The sequence below is a fragment of the Manis pentadactyla genome, chromosome 7 (assembly GCF_030020395.1).
Source record: "Manis pentadactyla isolate mManPen7 chromosome 7, mManPen7.hap1, whole genome shotgun sequence".
In the NCBI taxonomy this organism is placed as follows: Eukaryota; Metazoa; Chordata; class Mammalia; order Pholidota; family Manidae; genus Manis; species Manis pentadactyla.
This window is the reverse complement of record NC_080025.1, coordinates 39,490,899-39,511,002: the sequence shown is the minus strand read 5'-3', so window position 1 is coordinate 39,511,002 and position 20,104 is coordinate 39,490,899. Positions and strand designations below refer to the sequence as shown.

Below are 20,104 nucleotides of genomic sequence, written 5' to 3'. Positions count from 1 at the left end.
AGAGCAATCCCAAATGAATGGTCTAATGTCACAATTATCAAAATTGGAAAAAGAAGAACAGATGAGGCCTAAGGTCAGCAGAAGGAGGGACATAATAAAGATCAGAGAAGAAATAAATAAAATTGAGAAGAATAAAACAATAGCAAAAATCAATGAAACCAAGAGCTGGTTCTTCGAGAAAATAAACAAAATAGATAAGCCTCTAGCCAGACTTATTAAGAAGAAAAGAGAGTCAACACAAATCAACAGTATCAGAAACGAGAAAGGAAAAATCACGACGGACCCCACGGAAATGCAAAGAATTATTGGAGAATACTATGAAAACCTATATGCTAACAAGCTGGGAAACCTAGGAGAAATGGACAACTTCCTAGAAAAATATAACCTTCCAAGATTGACCCAGGAAGAAACAGAAAATCTAAACAGACCAATTACCAGCAACAAAATTGAAGCGGTAATCAAAAAACTACCAAAGAACAAAACCCCCGGGCCAGATGGATTTACCTCGGAATTTTATCAGACATACAGGGAAGACATAATACCCATTCTCCTTAAAGTTTTCCAAAAAATAGAGGAGGAGGGGATACTCCCAAACTCATTCTATGAAGCTAACATCACCCTAATACCAAAACCAGGCAAAGACCCCACCAAAAAAGAAAACTACAGACCAATATCCCTGATGAATGTAGATGCAAAAATACTCAACAAAATATTAGCAAACCGAATTCAAAAATACATCAAAAGGATCATACACCATGACCAAGTGGGATTCATCCCAGGGATGCAAGGATGGTACAACATTCGAAAGTCCATCAACATCATCCACCACATCAACAAAAAGAAAGACAAAAACCACATGATCATCTCCATAGATGCTGAAAAAGCATTTGACAAAGTTCAACATCCATTCATGTTAAAAACTCTCAGCAAAATGGGAATAGAGGGCAAGTACCTCAACATAATAAAGGCCATCTATGATAAACCCACAGCCAACATTATATTGAACAGCGAGAAGCTGAAAGCATTTCCTCTGAGATCGGGAACTAGACAGGGATGCCCACTCTCTCCACTGTTATTTAACATAGTACTGGAGGTCCTAGCCACGGCAATCAGACAAAATAAAGAAATACAAGGAATCCAGATCGGTAAAGAAGAAGTTAAACTGTCACTATTTGCAGATGACATGATACTGTACATAAAAAACCCTAAAGACTCCACCCCAAAACTACTAGAACTGATATCGGAATACAGCAAAGTTGCAGGATACAAAATCAACACACAGAAATCTGTGGCTTTCCTATATACTAACAACGAACCAACAGAAAGAGAAATCAGGAAAACAACTCCATTCACAATTGCATCAAAAAAAATAAAATACCTAGGAATAAACCTAACCAAAGAAGTGAAAGACTTATACTCTGAAAACTACAAGTCACTCTTAAGAGAAATTAAAGGGGACACTAACAGATGGAAACTCATCCCATGCTCGTGGCTAGGAAGAATTAATATCGTTAAAATGGCCATCCTGCCCAAAGCAATAGACAGATTTGATGCAATCCCTATGAAACTACCAGCAACATTCTTCAATGAACTGGAACAAATAATTCAAAAATTCATATGGAAACACCAAAGACCCCGAATAGCCAAAGCAATCCTGAGAAAGAAGAATAAAGTAGGGGGGATCTCACTCCCCAACTTCAAGCTCTACTATAAAGCCATAGTAATCAAGACAATTTGGTACTGGCACAAGAGCAGAGCCACAGACCAATGGAACAGACTAGAGAATCCAGACATTAACCCAGACATATATGGTCAATTAATATTTGATAAAGGAGCCATGGACATACAATGGCGAAATGACAGTCTCTTCAACAGGTGGTGCTGGCAAAACTGGACAGCTACATGTAGGAGAATGAAACAGGACCATTGTCTAACCCCATATACAAAAGTAAACTCAAAATGGATCAAAGACCTGAATGTAAGCCATGAAACCATTAAACTCTTGGAAGAAAACATAGGCGAAAACCTCTTAGACATAAACATGAGTGACCTCTTCTTGAACATAAATCCCCGGGCAAGGAAAGCAACAGCAAAAATGAGTAAGTGGGACTATATTAAGCTGAAAAGCTTCTGTACAGCAAAAGACACCATCAATAGAACAAGAAGGATCCCTACAGTATGGGAGAATATATTTGAAAATGACACATCCGATAAAGGCTTGACGTCCAGAATATATAAGGAGCTCACACGCCTCAACAAACAAAAAACAAATAACCCAATTAAAAAATGGGCAGAGGAACTGAACAGACAGTTCTCCAAAAAAGAAATACAGATGGCCAACAGACACATGAAAAGATGCTCCACATCGCTAATTATCAGAGAAATGCAAATTAAAACTACAATGAGGTATCACCTCACACCAGTAAGGATGGCTGCCATCCAAAAGACAAACAACAACAAATGTTGGCGAGGCTGTGGAGAAAGGGGAACCCTCCTACACTGCTGGTGGGAATGTAAACTAGTTCAACCATTGTGGAAAGCAGTATGGAGGTATATCAAAATGCTCAAAACAGACTTACCATTTGACCCAGGAATTGCACTCCTAGGAATTTACCCTAAGAACGCAGCAATCAAGTTTGAGAAAGACAGATGCACCCCTATGTTTATTGCAGCACTATTTACAATAGCCAAGAATTGGAAGCAACCTAAATGTCCATCTATAGATGAATGGATAAAGAAGATGTGGTACATATACACAATGGAATACTACTCAGCCATAAGAAAAGGGCAAATCCAATCATTTGCAGCAACATGGATGGAGCTGGAGGGTATTATGCTCAGTGAAACAAGCCAAGCGGAGAAAGAGAAATACCAAATGATTTCACTTATCTGTGGAATATAACAACAAAGGAAAAACTGAAGGAACAAAACAGCAGCAGAATCACAGAACTCAAGAATGGACTAACAGGTACCAAAGGGAAAGGGACTGGGGAGGATGGGTGGGTAGGGAGGGAAAAGGGGGGAAGAAGTAGGGGGGTATTAAGATTAACATACATGGGGGGGTAGGAGAAAAGGGAGGGCTGTACAACACAGAGAAGGCAAGTAGTGATTCTACAACATTTTGCTATGCTGATGGACAGTGACTGTAAAGGGGTTTATAGGGGAGACCTGGTATAGGGGAGAGCCTAGTAAACATAATATTCGTTATGTAAGTGTAGATTAGTGATACCAAAAACAAAGCAAAAAAAAAAAAAAAAAAGGGCAGTTCCTGTGTGGTAACCTCCAACGAGTTCTACACAAGGGTATAAAGGGCATATAAAAGTGTAGGCAAAGGGTCTGTTTGTGTTTATACAGAGGATCAAAGCCTAATTGGGCTACCCCGAAAATGAACTAAGATACGATATGAAAAAGAACTTCCAACATCTGCACTCTCTGGAAGACTCATGCCAGAAGATGATCATCAAAAAACCCCAACAAAGATCCACGCACTGCTACAGCTGTAGATGCACTCATCCCACCAGTTCCTGGACCTGCCATGGGAATGAGGAAGGAGATATCTAAGCTGGCCTGTGCATACAGTAAAACAACAAATTTGACTGGATCTATACTGTTGGAACTCAACCAAGAATTGGGAGAAGTGCAAATTGTAGCGCTCCAAACTCTTACAACTACAGACTAGTTACTGTTAAAAGAACATATGGCATGTGAACAGTCCCCAGGAATGGGTTGTTTTAATTTGTCTGATTTCTCTCAGACTGTTCAAGTTCAGTTGGACAATATCCACCATATCATAGATAAGTTTTCACAAATGCCTAAGGTGCCTTAATGGTTTTCTTGGTTTCACTGGAGATGGCTGGTAATTACAGATATGCTTTGGTTATGTAACTATACTCCTATTATGTTAATGTGTGTGCGCAATTTAAGTAGTAGCTTAAAACCTATATACGCTGAAGTTACTCTACAAGAAGATATGTCAAAGAAATAATCAATCTTCCCATGTTTTCTTCCGCCTGCTACTTCTATAGCTTTTCTTCTTCCTTCCTAATTACAACCCTTAAATAGAATTCGAGCCTCATATCAAATTTACCGAGTATCATAATTCGTCCAAGTGGTAAAGATACCTCAAGACAAATGCTGGGCATAGAAGCCACAGGGCATAAATATGCAAAGAAGTAAAAAGCTAACTTTTTCAAACAATAAGGCTTCTCTCTCACTTACCAACTTCACATTTCCCTGTATGGCCCCGGAAGATGACTGGTTAGCCAGAGACGGGTAAGATTCCTCAAGGGAGGAACAACCTAAGACAGGCACAGTCGCAGGGGGGCCATCAGGTGAGAAATTGGGGATCAACAGAGGTGAGGCTTAGAACCTCACCCCCCCGTTCTGAGAGAAATGTTCTGCATACGTGGATGTTTTATTGCCCTGGTCTAGCTTGGATTAACACATAGTCTACAGGCACACACCTGATCATCTCCATGTGCTCTCTTACAACACTAAACTATGTTTTCTACCTTTATCTTGTATCTACCTACCCCTTCAGCATTTTATTAAAAATAATAATAATAAAGAGAGAAATGTGGTATCCACATATAAATCAAGTATAAAAACCAAATGAGTATTCATATTTGAACTGACTGTTTAGAGTTCATAATGCATGAGCAAAACCGAAAGTTTCTGTGATGACTGCCCTTGTACTGTTCACTATGTAACTTATTCATTATGTAAGAATTTGTTCTACATGTAAAAACTTGTTTGTTATGCCTCAGAAGATTGGAGACTGACAAAAATTAGGCTTGGGGTGGATTAATGATTGTGCATTGAGCATTGACTCCCCTATACAGAATTTTATTGTCGTTAACAACCATTTGATCAATAAATATGAGAGATGCCCTCACAAAAAAAAAAAAAAAAAAAAAAGGACAGACTTCCAATGGTAAAATAAATTAGTAACCGGGATGTAATGTATAGCATAAGGAATATAGTCAAGATATTGTAACAGCTTGGTAGGGTGATAGCTGGAACCTAGAATTATGTATATAAATGTTCTACCACTGTGTTGTACACCTGAAACTAATGTAATGTAATACTGTGCGTCAACTACCCTTCAATAAAAAATAATTATTTAAAAAAAAAAAAAAATAGAGATCAAGTAATATACGGAAACAAATGACAACACAAAGGCCCAACTTCTGTGGGATGCAGTGAAAGCAGTCTTAAGAGGAAACTATACAGCAATCCAGGCATACTTAAAGAAGAAAGAACAAATCCCAAATGAATAGTCTAACATCACAAATATCAAAACTGGAAAAGGAAGAACAAATGAGGCCTAAAGTCAGCAGAAGGAGGGACATAATAAAGAGCAGAGAAGAAATAAACAAAATTGAAAAGAATAAAACAATAGAAAAAAATCAATGAAACCAAGAGCTGGTTCTTTGAGAAAATAAATAAAATAGATAAGCCTCTAGCCAAACTTATTAAGAAAAAAAGAGAATCAACACACATCAACAGAATCAGAAACGAGAACGGAAAAATCACGAAAGAGTCCACAGAAATACAAAGAATTATTAAAGACTACTAGGAAAACCTATATGCTAACAAGCTGGAAAACCTAGAAGAAATGGACAACTTCCTAGAAAAATACAACCTGCCAAGACTGACCAAGGAAGAAACACAAAAGTTAAACAAACCAATTACGAGCAAAGAAATTGAAGCGGTAATCAAAAAACTATCCAAGAACAAAACTCCCGGGCCAGATGGATTTACCTCAGAATTTTATCAGACATACAGAGAACACATAATACCCATTCTCCTTAAAGTTTTCCAAAAAATAGAAGAGGAGGGAATACTCCCAAACTCATTCTATGAAGCCAACATCACCCTAATACCAAAACCAGGCAAAGACCCCACCAAAAAAGAAAACTACAGACCAATATCCCTGATGAACGTAGATGCAAAAATACTCAACAAAATATTAGCAAACAGAATTCAAAAATACATCAAGAGGATCATACACCATGACCAAGTGGGATTCATCCCAGGGATGCAAGGATGGTACAACATTCGAAAATCCATCAACATCATCCACCACATCAACAAAAAGGACAAAAACCACATGATCATCTCCACAGATGCTGAAAAAGCATTTGACAAAATTCAACATCCGTTCATGATAAAAACTATCAACAAAATGGGCATAGAGGGGAAGTACCTCAACACAATAAAGGTCATATATGATAAACCCACAGCTAACATTATACTCAACAGCAAGAGGCTGAAAGCTTTTCCTGTGAGATCGGGAACAAGACAGGGATGCTCACTCTCCCCACTGTTATTCAACGTAGTACTGGAGATAATAGCCACAGCAATTAGCCAAAACAAAGAAATACAAGGAATCCAGATTGGTAAATAAGAAGTTAAACTGTCACTATTTGCAGATGACATGATATTGTACATAAAAAAACCTAAAGACTCCACTCCAAAACTACTAGAACTGATATCGGAATACAGCAAAGTTGCAGGATACAAAATTAACACACAGAAATCTGTGGCTTTCCTATACATTAACAATGAACCAATAGAAAGAGAAATCAGGAAAACAATTCCATTCACAATTGCATCAAAAATAATAAAATACTTAGGAATAAACCTAACCAAGGAAGTGAAAGACCTATACCCTGAAAACTACAAGACACTCTTAAGAGAAATTAAAGAGGACACTAACAAATGGAAACTCATCCCATGCTCTTGGCTAGTAAGAATTAATATAATCAAAATGGCCATCCTGCCCACAGCAATATACAGATTTGATGCAATCCCTATCAAATTACCAACAACATTCTTCAACGAACTGGAACAAATAGTTCAAAACTTCATATGGAAACACCAAAGACCCCAAATAGCCAAAGCAATCCTGAGAAAGAAGAATAAAGTGGGGGGGATATCACTCCCCAACTTCAAGCTGTACTACAAAGCCATAGTAATCAAGACAATTTGGTACTGGCACAAGAACAGAGCCACAGACCAGTGGAACAGATTAGAGACTCCAGACATTAACCCAAACATATATGGTCAAATATATGATAAAGCAGCCATGGACATACAATGGGGAAATGACAGTCTCTTCAACAGACGGTGCTTGCAAAAGTGGACAGCTACATGTAAGAGAATGAAACTGGATCACTGTCTAACCCCATACACAAAAGTAAATTCGAAATGGATCAAAGACCTGAATGTAAGTCATGAAACCATAAAACTCATAGAAAAAAACATAGGCAAAAATCTCTTGGACATAAACATGAGTGACTTCTTCATGAACGTATCTCCCCGGGCAACGGAAACAAAAGCAAAAATGAACAAGTGGGACTACATCAAGTTGAAAAGCTTCTGTACAGCAAAGAACACCATCAATAGAACAAAAAGGTACCCTACAGTGTGGGAGGATATATTCATAAATGACAGATCCGATAAAGGCTTGACATCCAAAATATATGAAGAGCTCATGCACCTCAACAACGAAAAAACAAATAATCCAATTAAAAACTGGGCAGAGGAGATGAGCAGACAGTTCTCCAAAGAAGAAATTCAGATGGCCAACAGACACATGAAAAGATGCTCCACATTGCTAATTATCAGAGAAATGCAAATTAAAACCACAATGAGAACACCTTACACCAGTAAGGATCGCCACCATCCAAAAGACAGACAACACCAAATGTTGGCGAGGTTGTGGAGAAAGGGGATCCCTCCTACACTGCTGGTGGGAATGTAAATTAGTTCGACCACTGTGGAAATCAGTATGGAGGTTCCTCAAAATGCTTAAAATAGACATACCATTTGACCCAGGAATTCCACTTCTAGGAATTTACCCTAAAATGCAGCAGCCCAGTTTGAAAAAGACAGATGCACCCCTATTTTTATTGCAGCACTATTTACAATAGCCAAGAAATGGAAGCAACCTAAATGTCCATCAGTAGATGAATGGATAAAGAAGATGTGGTACATATACACAATGGAATATTATTCAGCCATAAGAAGAAAACAAATCCTACCATTTGCAACAACATGGATGGAGCTAGAGGGTATTATGCTCAGTGAAATAAGCCAAGTGGAGAAAGATAAATACCAAATGATTTCGCTCATGTGTTGAGTATAAGAACGAAGAAAAACTGAAGGAACAAAACAGCAGCAGAATCACAGAACCCAAGAATGGAGTAATAGTTACCAAGGGGAAAGGGACTGGGGAGAACGGGAGTGTAGGGAGGGATAAGGGTGGGGAAGAAGAAAGGGGGTATTATGATTAGTATGTATAATGTGGGGGGTGGGGGAAAGGGGAGGGCTGTGCAACACAGTGAAGACAAGTAGTGATTCTACAACGTCTTGCTATGCTGATGGACAGTGACTGTAATGGGGTTTGTGGGGGGGACTTGGTGAAGGGGAGAGCCTAGTAAACATAATGTTCTTCATGTAATTGTAGATTAATGATAACAACAAAGAAAATATATCAGAAAAAAAAAACAACTAAAGAATCCACTCCAAGACCAATAGATCTAATATCTGAATTCAGCAAGGTTGCAGGATACAAAATTAATACACAGAAATCTGTTGCACTCCTATGCACTAATGATGAACTAGCAGAAAGAGAAATTAGGAAAACAATTCCATTCACAATTCCATCAAAAAGAAGAAAATACCTAGGAATAAACCTAAGCAAGGACGTGAAAGACCTATACCCTGAAAACTACAAGACACTCATGAGAGAAATTAAAGAAGATACCAATAAATGGAAACACATCCCGTGCTCATGGATAGGAAGAATTAATATTGTCAAAATGGCCATACTGCCTAAAGCAATCTACAGATTCAATGCAATCCTTATCAAAATACCAACAGCATTCTTCAACAAACTAGAGAAAATAGTTCTAAAATTCATATGGAAGCACAAAAGACCCTGAATAGCCAAAGCAACCCTGAGAAGGAAGAATAAAGCAGGAGGAATTATGCTCCCTCACTTCAAGCTCTACTACAAAGCCACAGTAATCAAGACAACTTGGTACTGGCACAAGAACAGACCCACAGACCAATGGAACAGACTAGAGAGCCCAGATATAAACCTAAGCATATATGGTCAATTAATATATGATAAAGGAGTCATGGATATACAATGCAGAAATGACAGCCTCTTCAACAGCTGGTGTTGGCAAAACTGAACAGTTACATGGAAGAGAATGAAATTGGATTGTTGTCTTACCCCATACACAAAAGTAAACTCAAAATGGATCAAAGACCTGAATGAAAGTCATGGAACCATAAAACTCTTAGAAAGAAACATAGGCAAAAATCTCTTGAATATAAACACGAGCAACTTTTTCCTGAATGCTTCTCCTCAGGCAAGGGAAACAAAATAAAAAATGAACAAATGGGACTACGTCATACTAAAAAGCTTCTGTACAGCAAAGGACACTGTCAGCAGAACAAAAAGGCATTCTACAGTATGGGAGAATATATTTGTAAATGACATATCTGACAAGGGGTTAACATCCAAAATATATAAAGAAGTCATATGCCTCAACACTCAAAAAGCAAATAACCCTATTAAAAAATGGGTAGAGGATTTAAACAGACAATTCTCCAAAGATGAAATTCAGAAGGCCAACAGGCACATGAAAAGGTGCTCCACATCGCTAATTATCAGGGAAATGCAAATTAACACCACAATGAGATATCACCTGTTATGATGGCCAGCATTGAAAAGACTAAGAACAACAAATGCTGGCAAGGATGTGGAGAAAGGGGAACCCTCCTACACTGCTGGGTGGGAATGTAAGCTAGTTCAACTATTGTAGAAAGCAGTATAGAGGTTCCTCAAAAAACTACAAATAGAAATTGCATTTGACCCAGGACTTCCACTCCTGGGAATTTACCCTTAGAATGCAGTCTCCCAGTCTCAAAAAGACATATGCACCCCTGTTTATCGCAGCACTATTTACAAAAGCCAAGAAATGGAAGCAACCTAAGTGTCCATCAGTAGATGAATGGATAAAGAAGATGTGGTACATATACACAATGGAATATTATTCAGCAATAAGAAGAAAACAAATCCTACCATTTGCAACAACATAGATGGAGCTAGAGGGTATTATGCTCAGTGAAATAAGCGAGGTGGAGAAAGACAAGTACAAAATGATTTCACTCATCTGTGGAGCATAAGAACAAAGCAAAAAGTGAAGGAAGAAAAGAGCAGCAGAATCACAGAACCCAAGAATGGACTAACAGTTGCCAAAGGGAAAGGGACTGGGGAGGGTGGGTGGCAAGGCAGGGATAAGGGGAATAGGGGGCATTACGATTAGCACTTATAATGTAACAGGGGTCACAGGGAAGGCAGTATAGCACAGAGAAGACAAGCAGTGCTTCTATAGCATCTTACTACACTGATGGATGGTGACTGTAATGGGGTATGTGGTGGGGACTTGATAACGGGGGGAATCTAGTAACCACAGTGTTGCTCATGTAATTGAGTATTAATGATTAAAAAAAAAAACCAAGACCCCAAAAGAGGTTCCATAATAGAAAAGTAGCTTGTATTAGAACAACACTGTCAGAGAGCAGGCTGATGAACTCCAGGGCCTGGACATAACAGCCCCTGAGTAGATAGGAGCTTGTCCACTGGTCAGACCTTGGTTTCCAAACACCACTGCCAATGAAAGCAACTAGGGCTCCCCAGACAAATGTCTGGCTCAAGGCTGGGACAGCAAAGTCTCAGGTGTACCTGGAATGTTTTAGCAAACATAAGCAAGAGCTCAAAGAACATCAAAAGAGCTGTCAAAAGACACCAGACACAAAACAATGTGAATGTACTTGGCATGACTGAACTGTACACTTGAAAATGGTTAAGATGGTAAATTGTATGTTATGGGTTGTTGTTGTTGTTTTTTACCACAGTTAAAAATAAAAAGACACCAGAGCCAGCTTAAAGTATCTCCTACTCACCGAGTTTGGCACAATTTGAGCTTCAAAATAAGGACGGTAAAGGATTAATAATGCGAGTAAAAGAGGAATAAATAAGAACTTTCAGCTGCAGAAACCTGGCAAGTCCGCATCACAAAAAAATAGGGCAAATTGGCATCCATCAGCCAGTCTGAGTGGGGCCCATGAATTAGAGGTAATACTGGATTTTTAATTTTCTGATTGCTGAGGTAAAGTTGGAGTATACTTAGAAATACACACTGAGGATAAAAGGTCATGGGGCATGATGTCTGCAATTTATTCTTAAATGGTTCAGGAATGTTAACAATTGAGGAATCTGAGTGGAAAGTGTGTAAGGGCTGGGTGAAAAGTGTATGTGTACTACTTCTGCAACTTTTCTGTTAAATTTATTTCAATATAAAAGATTTAAAAAATCAACTGTTGTAAAACAAGTGGATTTACAATATTTTAAGAAATAAAATGTGTGTCCGAAGTCATGCAAATGACAGGAGGAAGTATAAATGGACAATACTGCTGAAAGGTTCTTACAACAGACAAGAAAGTAACTTATGGCAGCCAGACAAGCTGTGGACACGTACTGTAACCCCCAGAGGAGATGGAGCCAAGGAACATGAGCAATAGAACAGAACACTGAAAATGCTCAGCCCAAAGAAGACAGAAAGGAGGAACATGGGAACAAAGCGCAAAGAGCAGAAATAGAAGACAAACAGGACAATGGTACACAAACACAACTGCAACAATAATTATATTAAATATATTGATGGAATTACACCAAAAAAGAAAGATATAACAACCACATAAGCAATATGCAGTTTATAAAAGATACAGTTTCAACCCAAAGCTACAGCCATGCTAGAAGACACCACATGCAGACATGCAGCATAAGCAAGCTGGTGTGAATGCTGACATCTGACACAGCAGACTTCAAAGCAAGAAAGAGCGGCACACGTATCAGCGGTCCAAGCATCAAGAGTCACTCCAACAAGCCCTAATGATCTTAGGAGTGTGTGTACTTATGAACGGAGCTAAAAGTTCACAATGCAAAGTCTAAGAGACCTACAGGGAGAAGCAAACCAAAACACTCAGCTTTCAACCCCCCAAGGACAGAACTGGTGGAGGAAACGCAGGAGGGGCTCAGTCTAGCAGCATCTTACAAAGTTAAAAACAGTTACCATAGAACTTGGCAATTCCATTCTTAGGAATGACAACATGTGTCCATGCAATGACTCATTCACAAAAATGTTCACAGTGGCTTTTCATAACCACCCAAACTGGAAGGAACCCAAACATGTGACAACAGGTGAATGGCAGACAAGCTGTGGTATGTGCACACACAGGGTGTCACTCAGCAGTGACTGACACATGCAACATTAAAGATGAACCTCTGAAACACCTTGCTGAGTAAAGGGATCCTAGCATGAAAAGACATACACTGTATGAATCCATTCATATGAAGTTCTAGAACACACAGAACTAATCCAGGCAGAACTAACCTACAGCGGAAAAATCAGAACTCGGTTGCTTCAAGGAGGGACTTTGCAAGAGGCAGAAGGTCACTTCCTGAGCGATGGGAATGCTCTTGTTCTTGGCAGGGGCTCAGGTTGCAGAGGTGTACGCAACTGTCAAAATTCAGCTCATGTACATTTAAGATGTATACATTTCACTGTATATAAATTTTACAGCAGAAGAAACTTGTAAGCTGAAATGTTTAGATCAAAGTGAACAAATATCTAATTTACTCTGAAATGCATCAGAAAAATAAAGTCGGCTGATGGATTGGTAGAGGGATGAAGAGATGAGCAGATATGGGGTAAAACAAGCACAGCTGGAGTGGGGGACTTTTCCATAAAATTCTTTCAGTGTATTCAAAATTTTTCATGGTAAAATGCAGGAGAAAGGGCTGGACAAAGCTGACAGTGGCTACACCCTGCTCCTCTAAGGAGGGGGCTGAAGATTCAGTATTAGGGGCAAAGAGCCTCCAAACAGAGCCTGAAACACGCCTGACGCCGGCGGACAGGCAGGTCTGCTCTGGCTATCATGTATACCTCAGAACACAAAACACTGAAGTTTTTCAGAGGGACACTGGCAGTAATAAAACAGACAAAGGCAGACCCAGAACATCTCCTGACCCGTGACATGTGGGATGATATACTTGACATTTAGGTCTACTCAGGGCATTAAAGTACTGACTCCCCACCATGTAAACAGCAAGGGGAAAATGGGACACTCTGAGCCACACCTGACTGCACAGTCAGTGGTAACTATCTGACTCCAGGGCAACTACGTGGAATTTAAACTGCACGGTGGATAATGACGATTCCAATAAATAAAAGTTTCTCCCTTTTTCTTCTCAGAGTCACAAATAACAACATAGGTCAAATAGCACCCCAAGGGACACCCACACCAGGTTTTCCTTAAAAACAGTAACACATCAGAGTCAGACTGGACATTTTTCTCTCCCTTCCAGAATGCAACTATTAGTTCCACCTCCTGGGTTACAAGGTATACACTGCAGTTCACCCTCCTAAGCCTCAGACAAAAGCCCAAATTCCAACTTCCTACTGCACTTACCAAAGGCAGTTATTTCCATTGCATGCGTCTAATGCCCACAATCAAATGGCCTACTTCTTAACACAATCCAGCAAAAACTGCTACTGTTCAGGCCACGAAGAAGGAAAAACTGTTACATTTTCGGCACTGGCACAGAACGAAGGAAAATTTTTCCTTTTTATTTCTACTACTAAATTGGTGAATCCAAATCTAAACTCCCGCACCTGTGCCCCATGGACACAGGGCATCCCGTGAAGAACAGCCTCCATCCTGGGCCTGCGGAATGAACCTGCCACCCGCCCACTCCCAGGCCGGAAGCAAGGCCTAGAGGGCCACACCACGGCAGGGAGGCTCCGCCTGGGAACCACAGGGAGCGCTGGGAGCCCACCTGCTGCTTGGAGCAGCTCACCCACGTCTGAGACAGCACGGACCAGGCCTTCAGGAGGACCAAGTCCTGCCAACACGGCCCCTGCCTGGAACCCCTGCCCCATCACCCTGACATCTCCGGTTTGCTGTGAAATAACCTGCTGTCTTACGCTGCCTTACACACATCACAGATTCACAGACAGGATGGCTTAAACCACAGACACTGGGCCCTCCTGGGCCTGGACATCTGAGGTCACAGTGTGGCTGGGCAGGTCCTCCTGAGGCTCCTCCTATGCGTGTAAATGCGATTTCCTCCTGTGCCTCACGTGGTCCCTCTGTGCGTCTGGGTCCTCATCTCCTCTTCTTATGAGGACACTGGTCACATGGGATCAGCACCCAGCAATACCACCTCATTTTACCTTAATCACTTCTGAAAGCCCTGCCTCCACACAGACCCATTCTGAGGTGTTAGGGCTTCATCATGTGAATCTGGCGGGGTGATATGTCGGCCCATGTCACCTGGGGAGCAGGGCTGGATGAGGTACGTGACCTTGGGAACAAGATGTCCTGCAATGTCTCAAGTTGGGCATTGGGGCTTCGTTACCCAATTTTCTCTACACTTGAACTGGACGTCTTCATAACAGGAAGGTTTTCTAAGGTACACTAGTCAAAGCACACTTTCTCACAGCCCTCTGGGCTCAGCTTCAGGCTCCACAGCCACACAGCCCATCTGTCTCCCCGCCATCTACACCTGGCACACAGTCAGGGCCAAAGAACAGTTCTTACAGGGATAAAGGAACGCCTCCCGTGGCTTCATCTGCACACGGTACCAAAGCTGCACGCACGCCCACCCAGGCCCAGGCCCTCCTGGACTCTGGCTACAGCCCCTGCCTCCCCTGCTGCTTAAGGGCATGCACATGGCCCCAGGGGAATCAGTGGAGGCCACTCACGTCTCTCCTGGGATGCTGACACTGGCCCTCTCGTTCTCTTAACGTTACGTGAGCAGCTTTCTCTCCAAACAAAACAGAGTTCTCACCCTTCTTCTCACTGTACTAAGCATGCAGTAGGCACTCAAATAAATAAACAGGATGATTTCATGCTCATCAGCTAAATCTACAGTACCTAACTGTGCCTGTTAACTCCCAATGCAGAGTGGTGACAAGGACAGTTGGGCTGTTGCTGACAAAATGAAAAATGTAAGGTCAGCAGTTATCTGTGGCAACCAACCCCACTGGGTACCAAAGGTGGCCAACCTGACCTCATGGTGGGACGCTGACAGCCCTCTCATCTCAGAGCAGCCCCACTGCAGCTTGGTACCCAGAGAGACATTTCCCTGTACACTCCTCCCCTCCATTGGTGCTCAGAGCAGTGACAGAGATGTACTGTATGCCTCCTGTACACTTTCTGATTCTAAATCATAACAGTTCTAGAATCTGACTGAAGAAAACAAGGACTCTACTGTTTCTTACATTACAAATTAATAAACACAAAACAATGTAAATGGCAACTCTCCAAACCAGAGAGGAATAAGCCTCACATTTGCAGGTTATGCTGGACTCGTCCACAGGACACCTGACCTTTGATCTCTATACCAGGCACCTCCTGCCCTGGTCTTCTCAGCCCTGCACCTCAGGGCACCATGTTGCCGCCCAGGAAGCACCGTGACAACTATCTTAGAGGAAAGATGAAACAAGGCACAGCGCCCACATGCACCTGTTCACCCACATCACAGCTGTGACAGCTCTTGAATCAATTTAGTTCCAAAAGCAATTTAGCAGGTCTTGACAATTTTTCAATGGAAAAAAAGAATAAGAAAACCATTTCTTTAAACTTTCATTTCAGCTACACAAATATTTACACATGCATGTGCACACCTATGGGGAAGGGATGGCTGCCCACAGCAGACTTACAGAGGTATACAGGTGCTGGCCGCTCAACTTTCCGTTCCCCAAGGACACTGGCTGAGCAATGAATGATTCAGGAGGTACAGGAGCTAACCACCAGGGCACATAACCAGGGGCGTCTTTCACTCCCCATTTTTTCTATGGAAACTCTCAAAAATCCACTAGACAGAATAATGAATAATGAATACCCATTGCCAAAGCATTCAGGTATCACCTCCTTTTTTTTCTAGTTTGAGTAAACCATATCACTTCACCTATAAACATCTCAGTACATGTGTCTATCAGATCAGAACTTGACAAAAAACAAATATTACACCCAACAAAGCTGATAATAATTCATCATCATTGAATATCCAGGTCTTTTTATTCTCACTTAAAGAAAATAAACCAACATAAAGCTATTTAATCTTATTATGGCTGAAATCATGGTGACTGGTGGTGAAACCTATAACCTATAACATATCAGCAGAAGCTGGGACCCAAAGAGGGTTGAGGCCCCATAGTGACCTCCCACGGGTTGTGATCCTCATCTGAGTCAAGTGATTTTATAAAAATGCACACAATTCAACTCAAGTGTACATCAAAGTTTCCTACAGAAAGAAATCACATCCTGACAGAATAGTGTTGAAATACATGAAACCTGAGTCCATTATGTAAGGAGAAAGCCTTATTCTCCAAACCCCCAAATCAAGACTGGTGGTCTGAAAGGTATATCAGGGCAGGAGAGTGAACCCAGTGGTCATTCCTACTCCCAGGCTCCACATCTTTAGCAACCAGTGGACTTCTCCAACCACATGTTCATCCCTCAGTAGCTCCAAGACTTACTCATCTCCCCCCATTAGCAGCTCCCACATCCCTGGTGGCTTCCATAGGCCATTATAAGGGCTCAAGTCACCCTCATTGTATGTGCCATGGAAGCATAAGAAAGGAGCCTGTATCTGGGGCCACTTTATATGAAACCCACTCTGGTCTACTGGTTCTCTGGCAGCTCACTTGATTCCTGTCCTGAGGAAACAGGCCACTTTAGAACAAGACTGAATAACTGCTTGACAAAACCCTGAGTGTCTCAAGACCTGACAAAGCCTACCAGTGCACATTTTTAAAGGTTTAAAACTGCATTTTTGAGGGAGCTAACTGGTAAAGAGAGTTTAAATTTCCAAATGACTTTGATAAAACTATAAATTCTTTACTTAAGCTGTTTTACCTTGAACTTGTATACAAATTTTAAAACAGGTATCTCTGGTTAAGTTCACAAAGAGAACAACTTAAACACTAAGTTTCATTAGTTGGAAGTGACCCCACCTTGAATGAGGGAGTAGAGCTGGAAGGTTCTGCCGGCTCAGGATTAGCAGAGAGCGAGAGGTAAAGTGTGCTAAAGTAGTGGCCTGGACAGGAGTTCATGCCACAAGTGCTCTGTCCAGCCTGAGCCTGCCTGTGGGAAAAGGAGCTAGGGCAGCAGCGCTCCAATCAAAAAAGCGAACCTCCATCCTTAGGCACCTATGTAACAACTGATTATCTCCCCTAAAGGACACAGTAAAATTCATCATTAACAACTTCTCTATGCCTAAATCTTCCCATTGTCCCCAGCTCTAAAATTTTTGAGTTTTATTGGTTTTTCACTTCTCTTCCAAAAGCTCGAGAATGTCTTACTGTTTCTCTCTCTCCATGCTGCTGAATGCTTTTATGTTTTTACCAAAGCTGGTAGTAAGAATTCAGTCAACCTCAACCTTCCCCATCACAGACAGGTCAGCACCCCCCAAAAGGAGAGACTCTTCTTAGCAGACACCTTCTGGCCTGACTGTGGAAGATGCATGTGTCCAGAACCGGTGCCTTCCTGGGGCTACTCTACAGAAAGCTGGAAGCCCAGGGTGCAGGAGATAGGCCATTTCCTACTGCAAGACTGAAGGATAGAACTGACTGATTTCTTCTGGAGAAACAGTAAACTCAGCTTTCCTCTTTAGGGTGGGCAGCATCCCTCTGCGGTCTAATGCTTGCAGGCTGAAACCCTTTCTTGGGCTGTTTTCCAGACTTAAACTATCTTCGCAGGTAACTGCTACTGATACTGCTCTTAAATTAGACATGTGTGTTCATGAAGTAACAAAATAATGAGTAAAGAGAGAAGCAGCACCAGACAATCCCCTGAAGAACACCTGGCTACAATCAATTTCAAGTACACCTTTTTAAAATGGGGCATCTTGTACAACAAGGTGATGAGTAACCTTAATTGAAGCACACAGCTGGCTCTGAAAGACGGTGGTAAAATAAGAGGACTTATCAAGGTCCGTTTTAAACTCGTGCATAAAAGTGCGCACGTTTATTAAAACGAAAATGACAGGTAAAACACATTACAAAGCCTGTATTTGAAAAAGATACTACATCACTGAAACCCATTTTTCATTTTAATAGTAACCAAGTAACCAAGCTTATCCAGTTGGTTATTTCAGTCTCCTTAAAATGGTGAGTTTATTAGATACACTGGCCTACAATTAAAGCCACATTTTTAAAACGACATAAACTAAGGGAACCTCTTGAAATGTCCGAAATCCAAGTGCTAAATGTAACGCCACTGAAATCACTCAGCTGGTATTAAGTAAAGCAGAACTCAAACGTGAATAGACTACACCGTGAGGCACAGATTTTGCTTTTCCTTGGTATCAAAAAATTGAAGTCAACTGAGCAGCAAATATTTCCACATTAAGCTCATACCCCACCGCCTCTAAGACAGCAACCCTGGAAAATTTTCTGGCCCCAAATCAGGGCCGGCTCCTCTGCAGCCCTGGTCACTGCCCGCGGGGAAGGCCATGTGGAGAGCCTGGTTTGGGGGAGAGGCGCTGACCGGAAGGGGCGGAAAGGCGCGGCTCCTTCCTCCCCCGCCGCGGCGGGCCAGCCTAGACCACCTAACCCCATTGTCCAGATCCTCGGAGACAGACAGCCCTTTCCCGGGCCTGACCGTGCGCTGCCCTGCCCGCCACTCTCACATCCAATCGTAAGCGTCCCCTAACTCCCCCACGCTGACCTCACAACTCAAACCTCCCAACCCGACCGCCCAAGCCCGCACCAGCAGACCCTAAGGCCGGCCCGAGGGACCCATGCCTGTCCCCCGAGCCCCGGCCCCCGGTCCGCGCCTGCTCCGAAGGACACGCCCGCGGACGCTCACCTTCTTGCCCTTCTTGCCCTCCTCCTCCATGTCGCCACGAGCCCCCGCGGTCCGGCCCGCCCCGGGAGGCCCGCTCCGCCCGCACCCACTACATGCCCGCCCGACCCGCAGCCGCTGCCGCTCCTGCGCCGCCTACCCGCCCTCCCGGCCGCAGTCTCCTCTAGCGGCCGCCAGGGGCCGTCCGCGCCCGAGCCCGCACCGCGCCCGCACTTCCGGGCCGAGGGCACCGCCCGCCCCAAGTCCCGCCCCACGCCACGCCCAACCCCATGCCCCAACCCCGGGGCGACAAGCGAGCCTGTCGCTCCCACGGCCGGCCCACGCCCCTCAAAGTGGGCGGGAGCGCACCTGCCCCGCCCCAAGCCCGCCCCTGTCCTTCAGGGACGGGGGCGCGCCTCGGGCTTTTCAATTCTGCCGCCATCTTTAGCCAACTTCCCAACCTGCCTCGCGCACAGAGAGGCCCCTTTCGGGCCGATGAGGTGCACAGGGCGGGGCCTGCGGGAAAGAGGTGGGCCGGAGTGAAGGGGCGGGGGCAGTGGAAACGTGAGGACGAGGAGGGGAGGTGCAGGGCCCACGGTGTAGGGAGGGAGAACCTGACGTGAGGGGCTATCTTTGAGCGCGGGTTGGGAGGAGGGAGAGGCGGGGCCTGTGAGGAAGTGGGGATGAGAGTGGCAGGAGAAGGCGGGGCCTGCTGGGGTGGGCCGGCTTGGTGGGCGGGTCTGAAGGGTGGGGCCTAAGGTAAGGCGGAAAAGTAAACGGATAGCGGAAAAGCAGTATTCAGCTCAACTGCTTGTGGAGGTACGGGACCCTGAGCCACTTGCAGCTTACAGCCTCAGCTCCTGCTCCCCTGCGGGGTTGAACCGGGTATTGAGCTCTCCTCTGCGGGTGTCTTGTCCAGTTGTGCAGGTGGAAGCTGCAGGGAGGCGGTGCAGGAGGAGGGGCTTTGCTGCTGGGCTGGGGCCTCCCCTGGCAGCTCCTGCAGCACTAGGCCTCGACAGCACCAGTTGCCCCACGTGCAGGCAAGCTTCTAGCGCTGCCGGCTCTCTGCCCCACCTGGTTCTCCAGTGCACGGCTGCCGATAGGACCTGCAGCTAGCGGATGCCCCCAGCCCCTACTTTGGGTAGCTTTATACTCGAGTGGTCCTGAA

The 20,104-nt window shown here is 43.2% G+C and overlaps 1 protein-coding gene across 2 annotated transcripts in view; it reads right to left on the bottom strand.

The window, feature by feature from the left end:
• CCM2 (CCM2 scaffold protein) overlaps window positions 1-19,100 on the bottom strand; it is a 135,179-nt gene extending 116,079 nt beyond the window's left edge. For both annotated transcript variants that reach the window (XM_036910321.2, XM_036910322.2), the window contains exon 1: window positions 18,961-19,100. In XM_036910321.2, the coding sequence (XP_036766216.1) occupies window positions 18,961-18,990 (30 nt within the window). In that variant the 5' untranslated portion in view covers window positions 18,991-19,100. The remainder of the gene's footprint in view (window positions 1-18,960) is intronic.
• Between the last annotated feature and the right edge of the window lie 1,004 nt (window positions 19,101-20,104).